The sequence below is a fragment of the Varroa jacobsoni genome, unplaced genomic scaffold (genome assembly GCF_002532875.2).
Source record: "Varroa jacobsoni isolate VJ856 unplaced genomic scaffold, vjacob_1.0 scaffold_17, whole genome shotgun sequence".
Lineage (NCBI taxonomy): Eukaryota > Metazoa > Arthropoda > Arachnida > Mesostigmata > Varroidae > Varroa > Varroa jacobsoni.
Genome location: NW_019212919.1, coordinates 19,011 through 33,884, shown reverse-complemented (window position 1 = coordinate 33,884; position 14,874 = coordinate 19,011). Strand labels below are relative to the sequence as shown.

The following is a 14,874-nucleotide window of genomic DNA, read 5'->3' as shown; positions in this document are numbered from 1 at the left end:
AAGATTGCCTAAAAAACTCCTTTAAAGAAAGACAAGTGGCTAACAAATTATCAATTAACAACGACGATAAACTACAGTCATATGGTTATCAGTAGTTATCTTGAATCCATGATATTTAATGAAGAATTAGGGGCCTAAGCCTGCCCTATAAATTTATCCAAGAATACAAGAAAGGAATGTTTTTTTATCGTCTCCCAAAATTTCGATCAGCACCAGACACTACCAGCGATAGTTAAATTTTTTTACAGAGAAGTGTTACGACTAAGGAGAGGTATACATGCATACAGGAAAAAAGAATGCTTCGCTTCGGGAAATGTAACCAACATTCGAATTAAACCGAATCTCCATCCCAAGAGACCATGACGTCTGATGCGGCATGATGAGCGTCTGCGTAAAAGATTTCCATATTGGAAAATACTTGAGGAAAACAAAACGAGCTGTGAGGATGCATCGAGTCAACTACGTTATTTAACATAGAATACTCTACGAACAAGGAAAAGCCATGTTTTTTTCCCGACAGTGCGAGGCTACGCATGGCAAAGACCGTTAAAGCTTCCTTGCAAGGGTTTGAGTTGAAAAATTTTATATTCACTATGTTTTCCAGGTCTTTTCCAATTACAGTTACAAAAAAGAGAGTCTCAAAAATCGACTGCACAAATTCATCAGCACGACTCTGGAAGACCTCCGGAAAACTCACTAAATAACTCAAAGATAGTATAAGGCCATAGAGAGTGACGGCAAGTACATAATAAATTAATTCGATGCTAACCTTCAGGCTCCTTTTAGTGCGAAACAAACCTAGAGCCCACCTTCTAAGGTATGCCTAAGTTCAGTAGGCAAAAACGCTACTACGGCGCCACCTCTCGGCTACAGTTTGCTTGAATCTTAAACCGCAGCAATCTTCTGAAGTTTGACCGAGTAATCCTTCTAGGAAAGCCCTCCGACCAAAGATATGCAGACGGCACAAAGGTATTCGGCCATCTGTTTTTGGTACGCACCTTAGCTATTCGGTCCCACTGGTACATCTATCCGCGATAGCTCTCCTTGCAAAGCTGAAGCGGCAATTGGTTACCGCGGCAATGTCCTTTTACGGACCGACCGACCACTGGCAATGACCGATTGCTGACGTCGTTTAATGTCGGTGTCATCTGTCATCTAGGATCTACTATATCCAAGACGTCTGGCTGCTTAAGAGCCTGGTCGTCTTGCGTCCTGGTAAATGCGTTCGTTACGGGTTTTTCGAGTGTCGCTATGTTGTCATGGGAACGTAGACAGGCGATTGCTACCCGGTTAGGTAGGGATTAGAGGCCGCTAAGAGGACCTTCTCGATATTTAGGAGGTTCGGGTTGTCGCCAGCTTCGAGATAGCTTTGCTGTCCAAGAGATTAAGTGGCGATGCTGACTGTCAAGATAGAAAGAACGTGGACACAAAAAGGACGTATGGTGTCGCTATGAGTAAACGAGCACCGAAAAAGAAAGCAGTTGCTTTCAACAGTCGCAGCGGCAAGAGCAACGATAATAATTTCTTTTGATTACGTCATGATTGGTTCAGATATTTTTTATTGGTTCACGTATATTTGTCCATGTTACAGATAAAGTTTACGTCTAATGCTTGCATTGCAATGATAAGTATATAACGTCAAATGCAGGCCTGCACACAAATTCTACTATGGCACGCCTTAAATTAGCACTAGGTAAAGGACATCGTACGCATCGTAATATTTTTTGGTCCGTTCGGTTTTTTTGCAATTTAAAACTTATTCCTATTACATTTGAATCATTATCGGACCTGATTATTTTTATAAAAGTAGTTGAAATCATAAGCTGCTAATCTAAAATACTGTCTGCTTATTAAGACATTGGGGTAGACTATATGGCTCGGTCTTCCCGGAAAGATCTAAACAGAGATCCCAAAAAAAAAAACACCTATATAAGGTATGCCTCCAAACGGCATTTTATATAGGCACATAACTGTAACCGATATGTTTGACGCCCACTCTTTTCGTTAATCCCAGCGTTCATGAGGAACCTATCTGTAATGTTTGTTTTCTAGCTGTTTGGAAAACAAACTGAACAATCCACTGATTTTATACGAGCTGTCGGACTTCGCTTCTGATTGTCTTTCTGGACCCAACGTTTGTCCATTCAAGAAATCATATGGTGATCATTTTTTGATCCTGGCCTGATTTATTTTTTGCCCTGTATTTTCGTGCCTTTCAGCTAATTTTGAAAGTGTTACAGAACCTGTTTCATTCTAATATCGCGGTCAAATCGTGGCAAAAAATATTTTTCAGACGCCTTCGTATATACGATGTAGGGCGAACTATTGAAAAATGAAAAAAAAAATCGGTTCGTACAAATTATGCAGCCTAGAAATTGTATAAACATAGAAATGTAGGCATGCCGTCAGTACCAGTACGGCATAGTTACTGACTTCGCTTTGTTTGACACCTGATTGCATGTTAACTATAGTTATTGGTTAGTCGTATTCTTATTTCCTCTTGTAACTATTGGTACTATCATCTGAAGTTATCTGTATACACAATGTGCGTCCACAATTTTATCAAGTTTCACACTTCGCATGTTACAGTGGGGCGGACAGAACACGGGAAGTTGCCGGTGCTCGCATTGGCCGCAGGTTCTTCCTTAGAGTGGGGCGGAGCCGCCCTTCTGGATGCCACCGCATTGGCAGCTGCAACGCACGCTCTAATTGTCACCTTCAACTTTAGACTTGGCGTACTCGGTACTTGTTTGTAGGATTGTTAGTCTACTGAAATACTAGTTCAATCGTCGCAATACAATCACCTAAGCGACGGCATGGGGCAGCTGTGGCCTCATCCTATAATGCTTTGCTTGGGTAATTAGTAAAGGAAAATAGCGTGAACTAAAATTTATACCTAAAAATAAGCAAGATTTTTATTTACTTTTCCTATGCACGGGCCTTGACAAAGCAATTTGTACTCGGGTTTCAAAGTTATACATGCTAAAACAATGGTTGTCTTTTATTTCTAGATGCCAACACATAAATGATGTAATTTCATATTGTCATACCCTATTAAGATAGGAGCTGTATTTGTGTAACCCGCACACTCTGAACGTGGGTTTCTGACTATTTTGTCGTTGTTTTTTTACAGGGTTTTTTCCAGCAATGGATGAAGCATCCAGGGCGAACAACGCTCTGCTTGATCAGGTTTGTTAAACCAAATACAGATCGGGCTAGTAGGCCTGACACTAAACGTTATTTCGGGAAGTATTTTCACACTTAATATATTGTTATTGCATTCGTGACTCTAAGTTTCGACGGGAAACAGTCTCTACTTGATGGCATTTCTGATTCAATAGGTCACACCCCGAAACGCCATCAACAAAACAAATATTCTGATAGCACACGTTGGACCCATTCTTAAATCGTATGAAAAAATAACACAAGCATGCCGTCATTGTCACCCTTGTTATTAAGTAAAACGTTTACGATAACGTGGCTCGTTCATGACTACACGGGAATTACGCCAGAAGACCATTCCATTTCCACTCTCCAAAGTATATTCTTAGTTGTGTTCCTAGCCAATGTCATATTTTTTTATAGGTCAGACACTTCATCACGATTTCTGCAATCGGCTACGCAGTCAGTAGTAGGCGAGACATTGCGATCAATTGGCGACCGTATCATTTTAGCTTTTATTTTAAGCTTCGCATGCCATGCCTGAACGATTTTTTAATGAAAATTTGAAAAAAAAAAAGTATTTTTTAGACAAAACAGTTCCAGCAACCTAACGATTTGGCTAGCAAATTACGTTTGAAGTCTAAAGCATCTAACTAAATAATATAAGTATAAACTGAGATAATAAAGTATGCTAAATATAATAGAACACTTGATGCAATATAAATATAATAGAAAACTGAACGGGGTTGTACATGCATTGATTGCTGTGTAGTAAAATTGAGGTTTTTCGATGGGACAATCCCAACTGCCAATCGAAAGTGAAGTGAACTTACTTCAACAAATGCATCCAATATGTAGCGATGCTGGAAGGGCATTAACTATTCTAAGTATACCTCGAATTAATTACGAAGTACAGCTAACTATCCGCACGGATCACTTTGAATGACATAAAAGCACACATCTTTAGACAAGACTAACGCTTTCGTTTTATGACCATTAAACACAGCAATGCTTGACACGTAAATTGTAGTAGACACGTCATACACGGAATGTTTAAAACGGTAAGTGCCTCATGGTAGTTTTTGAATTTGTTAATACGTTTGTATTTGGTAATTTGTCAGGATTTTTGCTAAATACATAAAAGGCCCTACTTAACTACACCTCTCAGCAAAGGCTTAAGGTACCTTCTTTTAGAGCGGAGATGATCCAGTCTAAAGGTTTTTTGCTACGTTCGCCAATGTTACATAAGGTTCCATCAGAACAGCATGTCTTTCCTAGAGCGCACGTTGAAGTAGATATGTTCGAAACAGGATCTGGTAGGAGGACAGAGGACAGGAGAGGTCTGGGCAAACTGAGTGTCAAAATTCATGAGAGTTCTTGATGTTAACATTGTTAGAATCTCCACGGCATAAGGATACCTACAACTCCTTGGAATATTTTTTCAGATACAGGTCTAATTAACCAAAGGATGACGAGTTACTATCCAATAGTTAAGGCCATTGAAGAACACAGCTCGTCCCTTCTTTCCTTTGGGAATAAACTTTTCTGCAGTGTTTGAAGCACTTCTGCTTATTACATGGTATAAATTATAAATACATCTGTACACTATGCTCAAATTATTGCTACGGAAAGTCAACGTTTATTCTGGCATTGTTTTGATAAGCTGACTCTATTATTATTTGCATCAGGCCTTTCAGTACGAGTCCCGCCACCGCCCTGTTGCTTGTTATACGGTAAATCCTGTCTCGAATATACAGTACAATATCACTGGTAGAAAATATAATGGTTTTCGATGTGGTCGAATGTAACGATGCGGTGAGCTGATATTAAGAACTTGAAGGATTATTATTATTAAGAACTTGCGAAATTACAATTTCTGAACCGCTGATTGAATACGAAACCCCATGGTTATGAATGTGGTGATCTATAGGTTTACATATCTGATGCTTCAAGTTGCCGTAGAATTTTTTAAAGCTGCTGCCTGTGCTCTCCATTAATAAACCCATACACGTTTCATACACAATTCTTTGCAAATGAATGCAAAAGACCAGCGTACGAATTAGCAGTGATTTATTATATCTTTCGACTTTTCTCATAAATCAAATGGTAGCCTTGAATTTTGGGTATCACTTCTTGTACCTTCAGAATAGAACCAAGGTTGAAGTCTTGCAAGGTTTCGCCAACTATTTGACGGTGAAACGCATTGGAGTTATTTGTTTTTGTATTTCTATCGTTTAGGTAATAAACTTCAACTTTTTCTACCATTGCGGTGATTTCTATTAGGTTGCAGCTCTACATTGGATTCAGCGCAATATCGACTTATTTGGCGGAGACCATACGAGAGTTACTCTTCTTGGTCACGGAAAAGTGTCATCGCTCGCACACTTTCTAGCCATGTACCCTTTTGCTAAAGGTAAGTGAAACAGTACTACACTAAACTTGAGCTAGTCACCTTTACATCACTTCGAACTTTGATATTAATTCAGTTATCCTTTAGTGTAAGATTTGGAAATTGTCCTCGTTATCCCTACAAAATAATTTTACGTTCTCTATTCGCAAGCGCGAATCTGCCAGTGTCGTAAATTTTCATAATTCATTACGTTAAGGAACTTAGTGAGTGTTGAAGTAAACAAAAGGCAGATATGTTGTATCGAATAAACCATAAAAATTGATCTTTGGACGAAGGACTAGTGTGTTGAAGATTGAAAACTACGGCACATGGACCGACAAGAGATAAATAATTTAATTAAATTTAAATACTAAATAATAAAAGAGTAATTTAAATACTGGAAGCGTAAATACGTACTCAGTCAGTAATATTGAGAATTTTATTAAAGAATAATTCGAACGTTTCGATCCATTGAAGACTTCTATAGCATAAATATGCTTATATATATATATATATATATATAAAATTATATGCGTAAACGATATAGTTGATGTTCTACCTTACGCTTCTCCTATAACGCTAGCACTAATAACAATAATTGCAAGGCTACAACAGGCAGTGTACGGCACTGTCGTCATTGAACCTTTATAGGGGCTGTTCAGGAGCGCAACTCAAAACATACTAGAAGTCTACACTTTCGTCCGTTTCTGCGTCAGAGCTCATGGTTTACACAGCTTTTCGCAAGTTCTAGGGCGTCCAACGCATCGACCAGCTCCTGTTCCCACCTGTATGTACAATTGATCCCCTTATGTGCGTATTCGTATATTTGCCCTTGAAGGCGTGATGCTCCTGACGCCTCAAAACAACTGCGTTCCCTTTGTGCATCTTTGGACGTCGCGTTCAGGAATGCTCCTAGCAGGGTGGAGTTTGTTCACTCCACAAGCGGCGGAAGCAGCGTTACACGCTACCGTGCTCCCGTTACGTTAAATGCACGCTCGCTAGTTTCGCACCGCTCGGGTACATATATAGAAAAGGAAACTTACGCTTTGAAGGACGATTCACATGGTTTCCATTTCGGCGAGTTTCTCTTGTCGCTGAACGAGCAGTCTCTGTCACTTGGCTTCCCATAGAATAGGTGTCAACGGCTAAACTGCGCAACATTTTGTCGATGTCTTTGCTACAACCGAGCGGTAAACTCGAAAAATTTCGAAGTACGTCGTGCCTATTAGCGTGATGTTTACTGCGATGTTGGTCGATACTGCTTCATCTGTAGAATGGCATCATACTGTATATTGTACACGTGCGCCTATGAGAAGAGTAACGAACAGCTGCTGCTAGGGGATGTTTGCGGGCTAGGCTCAACTCAGTCAATATTTTTTAAATTTAGAAATCCCAAGAAATGTTGAGCCCAGATTCCTTTTAATAATATGTAGCTCATTCGCCTTATCATTTCATAAGTAAATTAAATGTTCGCTCTGGGTAACTTTTTACGATCGTATTCATTGCCTTCTTTGCCCTAATATCATTCACTGTGACATTACAAATTTGCTAGTTTACTCTGTCGTCTTACAAAAAAATATTATATTTCCCAATAAAGCATGCTTTCCTTTTGACAGATCTGTTTCGCTCGGTGGCCCTCATGTCCGGCTCTGCCCTATCGCCATGGTCGCTTTGTCAGTCTGTTAATATGCAGCGATTTGCTACACAACTCGCTCAAAGTCTCTCGTGTCCAACTCGGCCAAGGGCCATGGTAAGCACCTTTTTTCGCTAACTAATGTTTACTATTCTTTCCTCACTTACGTACCGATTGATTAGGTTGCATTGAGTCAATCGAATCCGATCTGTAACGATCTTGTTGCTTAACGTAGAGTAATAGACGATTGTCAAATGTGTATATTTCGGCATATAGGTTCATCTTGTCGTGCGACCTTCTGGGCTGGATTAGGTAGCAAATTAATATGTTGAAGGTCGCTAATAAGAGCAACAGAGTTAATAAGCGTTCACTGAAACCTATCGAGATCGTTGTTGCAGAGATCCCATTTGTTTTTTCGAATATTATATATATAATGTGAATGAGTCATATATAAACATATATAAAGGTTCACGTCTTTAGGAGACATGTTGCGTGAAAAAATAACAAAACCTAAACTGTTATTAGATATAACAAAACTTCTGTCCGCGCATGTCCCGCCTTCAACTATTAAGCTTTTTTGATTCTGTGACGGTTACTAATTACTAGCAGAAGTTGCGCCGGATCTTCCCTCCACTAGAGCAACATAAACTTACAACATTAGACAAATAACTAATAAATGCGGATGTCTCTCAGCACGATGGCAAGTATGAAAGCATACCTCGCCACACACTGACTTCATAATAGAAGCCTTTGCCTATTGTGCTCTACGTTCAACCGCATAGTGCTTGTCCCTGGTCCGATTTTTCGCCTCAACTCCATAATGAATAAATGCAAAGGCCACAACCTGCGACACCTTTGAAGCTTCACTGTAGCTAGTAAAGTTTTTGAAGTGCTTTACTTCGGTTCTTCTAGCAGCGCTTCAGTTGAAACGGAAAGGTTCAGGCAACCCTGCCTGCAGGGATAACAGCGGAAAGGTCCTGGGCAGCTCGCTTCAGTGTGGTTGCTATTGCGCAGGACATTGATGATCTGTTTAATGACGTCGATGTTATCGGAAAAAGCAGGCTGACCCAAGAACCAATGTTGGACTGGATGCCCGCCAGTTGTGGGAAACTACAAAACTGCTCGCACTGCAGACCTTTTGCGATTTACGAGATAACATGATCATGATAGTATACCTTATATCGACAGCCAGGAGTGCTATGGTGGTCGGTTGGGGGAAAAGTTATGGTTCCGCTCTCCGATACCAAATAAGCCATTCGCAGTATCCGCTAAACGGGTCGGTCGCCGTAATGTCCTGCAATGCAAAAGGTGTCGAATGTGTTGTTGAAGGTAGTGAGGACGTCTTCCACATAGGATTGTTTTCGTGCTTACTTTTGCGTACTCGTCGACCTTGTCCTCAAATAACTCGCCCCATAAATCATCTCAAACTAGCAAGTGACTATAAACTGTAAATCCGCATGGCTGTGGGCAGAATGTGGGTGAGTCCGTGTGTACGGCTATCTTCAATGATACTTTCGAAGTTCAGTTGGGTCCTCGAGGAATACAATCTCAAATGCAAGGTGAATGTTATAGGTGTTTTATTCACTTATTTATTGCTTTATTGCTTTACTCCAGGTGGAATGCCTTCGACATAAGAGCGCCGACGAGCTTGTCGAGATGTCGCGGTTTCCAGACGAGGTACCCGATTACCTTTGCGGGCCATTTGGACCAGTCGTTGATAACAGGTCTCCATCTCATTCATGATTTTGCACGCAAAGTGAATCTTCTTTATGATACGAAAATTGTTTGTTGTCAATATAGAACAATCTATCAATTGACAGAATGAGACGTTAACGTTTATACAAACTTCATTTGCTGTTCACTGACACCGTCTGAAGAAGGGCTTAATAGATTTTACTGATATTTTACTAAAAGATAATAGCTACTATATTATCTGCATTTCAATACAAATCAAGGGGGTATTATCTAGGTTTGTTCCTCTAGTAGTATATTTCGATTGATATCTATTTTTAGGACAATGGCGAGTGGGGTGTCTGAGTGTTCAACAAACTGAGTCGGTCAAATTAGAAGTCATTGGTAGTTTTTCTAATCTTTTAGAAGAAGTGAATTAGCTTGGGTGCTTTCGAAGTTGAATGGTTCAGCTTTCTTTATCAAATAGAGTCTACATGAGTTGGGTTAAAATCGTTTGTTTAGCTTGAAGTACTAGAGCTGACGATCCTGAGCTGAGACCAACAAATGTAGCTATAGCAGCGTCCAGTGCTCTCTTCGCTGCGCGATAAAAAATAACATTAGGCTAAAACCACTACAAGCGTGTACCGTATCGTCGATTACACAAATGTATCTCGGTAAAATACCTTACAGTTTTCTTGCTCTTTTGTTATCTACGTTATTCGATGCATAGGTGTCTCGGCTTCGAAGCTTAAAAAATGATCTTTGGATGACACGTACTGAGATGCAAACATAATACACCCGGGCATTTTGCCATAACAGCTGCGTGCATTATTAGGTGCAAATATTTTATAGCAGAACTATGCACACGGCATCATTAAATTTATCCAACAAATTTTATTTCTCGCTTTCCCCACTGTAGTGTGATATCAGCTGGGGGTATTCGGACGGCTATGTCGCAGTCGCCATTTTCGGATCACGATCTTCTCTTAGGGGTAACTACGAGGGACGCATTACCACTGTTCTCCGTGGAGGAACGCCGAGACGGGATAGAGGTGAGTGGTGGAAAAGAAGTGTTGTTTTTTTTTCACGAGGAGTCCATCACGGCTGTCGCTGAAATCTTATGCCGCCGATACAATTCATACCTAAGCAAGCTCCAGTAGCATGATTTACTTCAAACGAGTTTGATACGGCGAACGTACTACATCATTGCCATAATTCTGTTTTCTGCTGCATTTTTTTCCCTTATTTCTCTACCCTTCGTGGCCAAAGTATGGCAAAGTTATTGCAATATTCTTTGTGTAACAGGCTTTAATTTGAGTGTTTTTTTTTTCGATCTAGATAAGTAACGGCTGATTTTATGGCGTTTCGCTTTTCAGGCTATTTTAAAAGAGCGGCTCATTCGAACGCTTGTTAGAAATACCTATGACTACCACCAACAGGTTAGTACATTTTATTATTATTATTATTATTATTATTACGGAACATATAATCGATAGAGAAAATTTTGTTTTTTTACCCGAAGCAAACTTCAGCTATATCGCCAGGTTGCATGTGAGACGCTTCCTTTCCTATTCATAAAGATTGCGTGAGCCGGACGCCAGGTGACGTAGCTTTCATATTTGAATCATCGCGCTTCGGTGCTTTAGCTCTTCTTCCTCTACAAAGTCGACAAACATACGACGAGATTGTGCCAAAATAAACGGAAAAAAAAGCGCACGATTACGAAAAACAATTTGTCCCGAATTTACAAAACGTACACATCGTAATAGTTGGGAAAACACCTTACCGAGTAAGCAATGCGAGCTCAAAAGTTAGCAAAATGAAAATTTCTGGAAATGAAATGTATACGCATATATATAATCAGCGACGGTGGAACATCAACAGTTCTGGTCCAAAGACCCTGGAAGCCAGTACAAGAAGCTGGGCAGTACGGCGAACGTTTGTATCTTATACATAATTCCATTGATGTAAATACTCTCTTCTGACTTGTATGGCTGGCTGCCCCGTTAGGAAATTTTCCTGACGATAGCGAACGAGTACACGGATTGGAGTCGCAGTACGCCGACACATCACGATATTCTATCTGAGGCAGCGGCTGCTTTAGCGGACGGGACCGTGGTAGCACCCATGATCGAAACAGGCGTCCTGCATTCACAGGCTGTACAGATCACGTAAGTTGCATGTTTTATTTTACAAATTTGAATCATTTTTGTTGTCCTTCAACTAAACGGGATTCAAAAAACAGCTCAATTGGTGTTTTTTTTTTTGGAAATAGAACGTGTTTATCATATATATTTCGCCTTACATCGTGTTGAATTCGTTAGTCGATCGCGGGCCTCAACGCACTTATTAGTATTCGCTCCTCCGAGTGAGCCGGGCTGTACTTCACGGACGTCTCCTTCAACCAAAGCGAGTCCCACCTGTAGCCCGGTAGCCTCGGACGCGCTTCCCCGCGATCTACTCTATCTTCTTGGCTTACCACTTCGTACGACGCAGAGGTATGTTGCAATAGTGCACAACTTATCGCAAAATTCTTTTTTTTTTCTTCTCTAAAAGGAGACGTACTCAGGGACAGTTTTGCAGGTATGTTTGACTCACCGCTTCATAGTATGCCTACTTCCACATTAAGCAGAAATTTTCAAAAAAAAACACAAATTCATTATCCCATTGCGTATAGCGAAGTCACAGTCCGCCTTGCTGCAGAAACGGAAACAGAACTGGCGTTAATTACTAGATTAATCTAAACACGTTCTATATCTATAATTAAGCTAAGAGCTTTTAATTCCCGCAGATACCGGTCGTGCTCGTTTGTTACACATCATCAGTGCGGCACAACATTTAAACGCCATATTCCATTATTGCTATATGAGGTATCTGTTGTGTTGTAGCAGTAACGTATGAATACGGGACAGTTCGATCTTGCCTGCACGTTTGGGGACCGCATATCAAACGCTGGTAATAATCATATGACAGGTTCAGTCAGTTCTGATATGGATCGCTGACAAGCTGTAGTTCTGACTTCTTCTGGGCGACGTTCCCTTTTTAAAAAGAAGGAATAGATGTTGACATGGCGTATCCAGAGCGCATGGACGATCTAACACATTCACACCTTTCCTAGGATGCAATCAAAGTTTTACGGTATTAACCTGCGAGAACGACACTTGCAATAGGCCATCAACTTAGCATAAGGCTCTTGTGGAACCCTAACATATCGTCGATCATATTAAGAGCTTTGACTGGTGTCGATAAACACGGCTTCCACATTTATGTACGTCATTAAGACGATGTTTTCCCACGTCAGCGGATCGAACTGCAGTTAGTCATTGCAGCTATCTGGTCGACGTTCAGAAATGTCTTTACGGCAGCCGAAGCCATTACTATAGTGGCCAGCACTGGTGGAATTGGTAATAAGTTTTCACCAAGCGTTTACTATACGTGTATATTGTGTAAGGAAGATAGACGTCTGTGCTCAAAACGTAACTGTAAGCGGTTTAAACGTAAAATGGGAGTAAAGAAGTTTTAGCTTACGGTTGTGTGTTTTTTGAACGTAATCTATTCTAAACGATGTGGACGATATAATTGAAAACAGACGATCTAGTCAAGCTCCTAATTTTCTTTACTCACCTGTTCCGAGATTAAGTCTGAAAATGAAATTAAGAAATGGACTTTGCCTCAAGGGGGCTTCACAAAAGAGGCTCTTCGAATGCCCCTTCAGTGGTGACGTATTAAATTAGCAAGTGTCGCTCCGGCAGGTTGGAAATTCTCCATCAGCATACGTGAGACTTACAAAAAAAAATAGCGCAAATGAAAACTCTGAAAATAGTGCTAGATAGAATAATTTAGTGTTTAGAGCTTTATAGTGAATTTGAAGGAAGAGAGCGTTCGACTAGCGACATAGTAAAGCAATTTTATCTGGGAACTTATTTGCCTATAGGCTGCAGCGACTTACGTGGGAAAGATACGCAGCTGTCAAAACTGGCCCCTTTTTTTGGTAGTAGTAAATTGTACCTACTCTCCGCTCAACACTGCTTCAACCTAGTGTTTACTCGAGACACGCATCAGAAACTATTGCCGCTAACCGGAAGTGGCTTTTATGCCATATTGTTTTATAATTTTGCTTCTTGACGATCGTAGCGTCCCTAAGAACTTTCATCTTAACTTTAAAGAGGTATTGTAGCCATAGCGTAAGTTCTACATCCACAAATGGTGGGTTCGTCCGGAAAATATTAATCCAGTCCATTCGGGTCCCTGATAGGTGGATTACTGCATTATTCGTTGGTTAAATTAAAAGAAAGTGTTTCGGAAATGAAAGCTACATGTATGATATGTCCAAGGTATCAGTAAAGTTTGAAACAGCTATGGTAGTTCTGCTAGAAATTCGACTTTACGTAAATCTGCAGGCTGCTCGGTACACATTGGGGTATTGGGGCTGAGAAGTTGTAGACCAAGTAGATATGTCTATCGAAGACTTGCAAGTCAAAACTGGTTCAATCAGTGGGTATAATTACAATAGGAAGTCTTCTCTTTTGAGGTTTTGAGGATATAGTGGCCTCGAATTGCCTACTTTGAATTGGGACTACTAAGCGCTCTATAGTCTCTTGTGTTGAGTGTAACGGGTTGTTATAACCACGCATTTGACAAATACATAGTGTCGTTTGTTAAGACTACTTCTAGATCACACCCGAAATTCTATTATGCCAATTTTATACAATTTTAGCCGGCTTAACATAAAGCTACAGGAACTTGTTCAATTAGAAAGTTCTAGCAAGTTGAAATAGCAAATACGATACAACCTGTATATTAGTGCATACAAAGTTTCAATATCTGTCTCCAATCAAGACCTATTATTTAGGCTATGTCACTTTTAAAGCACTACATTTTTAATACGACTCCCTTTTTTATGACTTCATCCGAATCACTCTTGCTGGGGCCTTAAGGTTAAGACGTTCGTTCCGACTATACGTACTCGTGTAGATGTTGTCATAAACACACGGAACAGGTAACAAACTTTGAGAATTAGTCTATTATCTAGAGAAGAAAATCTTCATGCGTTCATTTTTCATTTCGCTGTATGTATTTTCCTTACTACAGCAGTAATCTTAGAAGCGAAAATCTTACATTTCTATATATTACATCAATATTTATTTTTCCTATGTATTGTTAAGTCTGGTGTCACGTAATTAGTTAAAACGCAATCTCGTCTCAGCCATCCCAGACATTGTATGTATTTAGGCGCATCTATCCAATAACTCAAGGATGGCTCCCATGTCTTTTAACCTTAAACAGTAACTTGTACCATTGCCACGTACCCCTTCTTTGACCTTGCTCCTTTATAAGTCCTATACCGACGGGAGAGCCTTCTTCTAGCGTACTGGCATATTGTTCATGTGTTAGGCACATGTCATGGTCTAGGTTTAAATATGGACGTAGACATATTCGTTATGTGCTAGTAGCCAGGGCTCTGATGAAAGGCTGGATGACGATCTCGCACGCGAAACAAGAGACATGAAGTATTAGTGGCGTCGACTCTATCAGCTGTAGGGTTGGAAGCATAATATTTTGAAATATAAACGTTTTTATCTATGTATGTAATTAATATAGCGTATAGTTTTGTAAAAGCTCCATCAGTTGGTAGTGGATTAACTATTCTTCTGCGAGTATTGAGCATTGCAAAGTATTATTATGTTAACGTTCGCTTATGTGTGGATTTTTGCAGTGTCTTGTACCCTGAATTCTCTCGTCAGGAGGCCAAGATTTCACAGGCGTTCGCCCATTACCTGAGAAATTTTCTCCGCGACGGGTAAATATGCCCTATAGACACAACGTGGGACAAACGTCTCCTGAATATTTGAAAATGCCATTTGTCAGTATAAAAGTCTTCACTAACATTTTTAATTCTTCTTATTATCATTATATTCGAATTATTCTACTGTTACTTTGAACTGAATTGAAAAATTGAAAAGTAAAGACGCTAAAAAGTATTAAGCGAGCTTTTCCAAACTGTCGAAGTACTTTCGCC

The 14,874-nt window shown here is 40.1% G+C and overlaps 1 protein-coding gene across 5 annotated transcripts in view; it reads left to right on the top strand.

Moving 5' to 3' along the window:
• LOC111272125 (neuroligin-1) overlaps positions 1-14,874 on the top strand; it is a 58,745-nt gene that overhangs the window by 32,801 nt on the left and 11,070 nt on the right. For all 5 annotated transcript variants that reach the window (XM_022853778.2, XM_022853627.2, XM_022853406.2 and 2 more), the window contains 10 exons: positions 2,590-2,742; positions 3,134-3,189; positions 5,446-5,575; positions 7,168-7,301; positions 8,799-8,908; positions 9,775-9,907; positions 10,232-10,294; positions 10,866-11,026; positions 11,180-11,353; positions 14,572-14,655. In XM_022853778.2, coding sequence (XP_022709513.1) covers positions 2,590-2,742; positions 3,134-3,189; positions 5,446-5,575; positions 7,168-7,301; positions 8,799-8,908; positions 9,775-9,907; positions 10,232-10,294; positions 10,866-11,026; positions 11,180-11,353; positions 14,572-14,655 — 1,198 coding nt within the window. The remainder of the gene's footprint in view (positions 1-2,589; positions 2,743-3,133; positions 3,190-5,445; positions 5,576-7,167; positions 7,302-8,798; positions 8,909-9,774; positions 9,908-10,231; positions 10,295-10,865; positions 11,027-11,179; positions 11,354-14,571; positions 14,656-14,874) is intronic.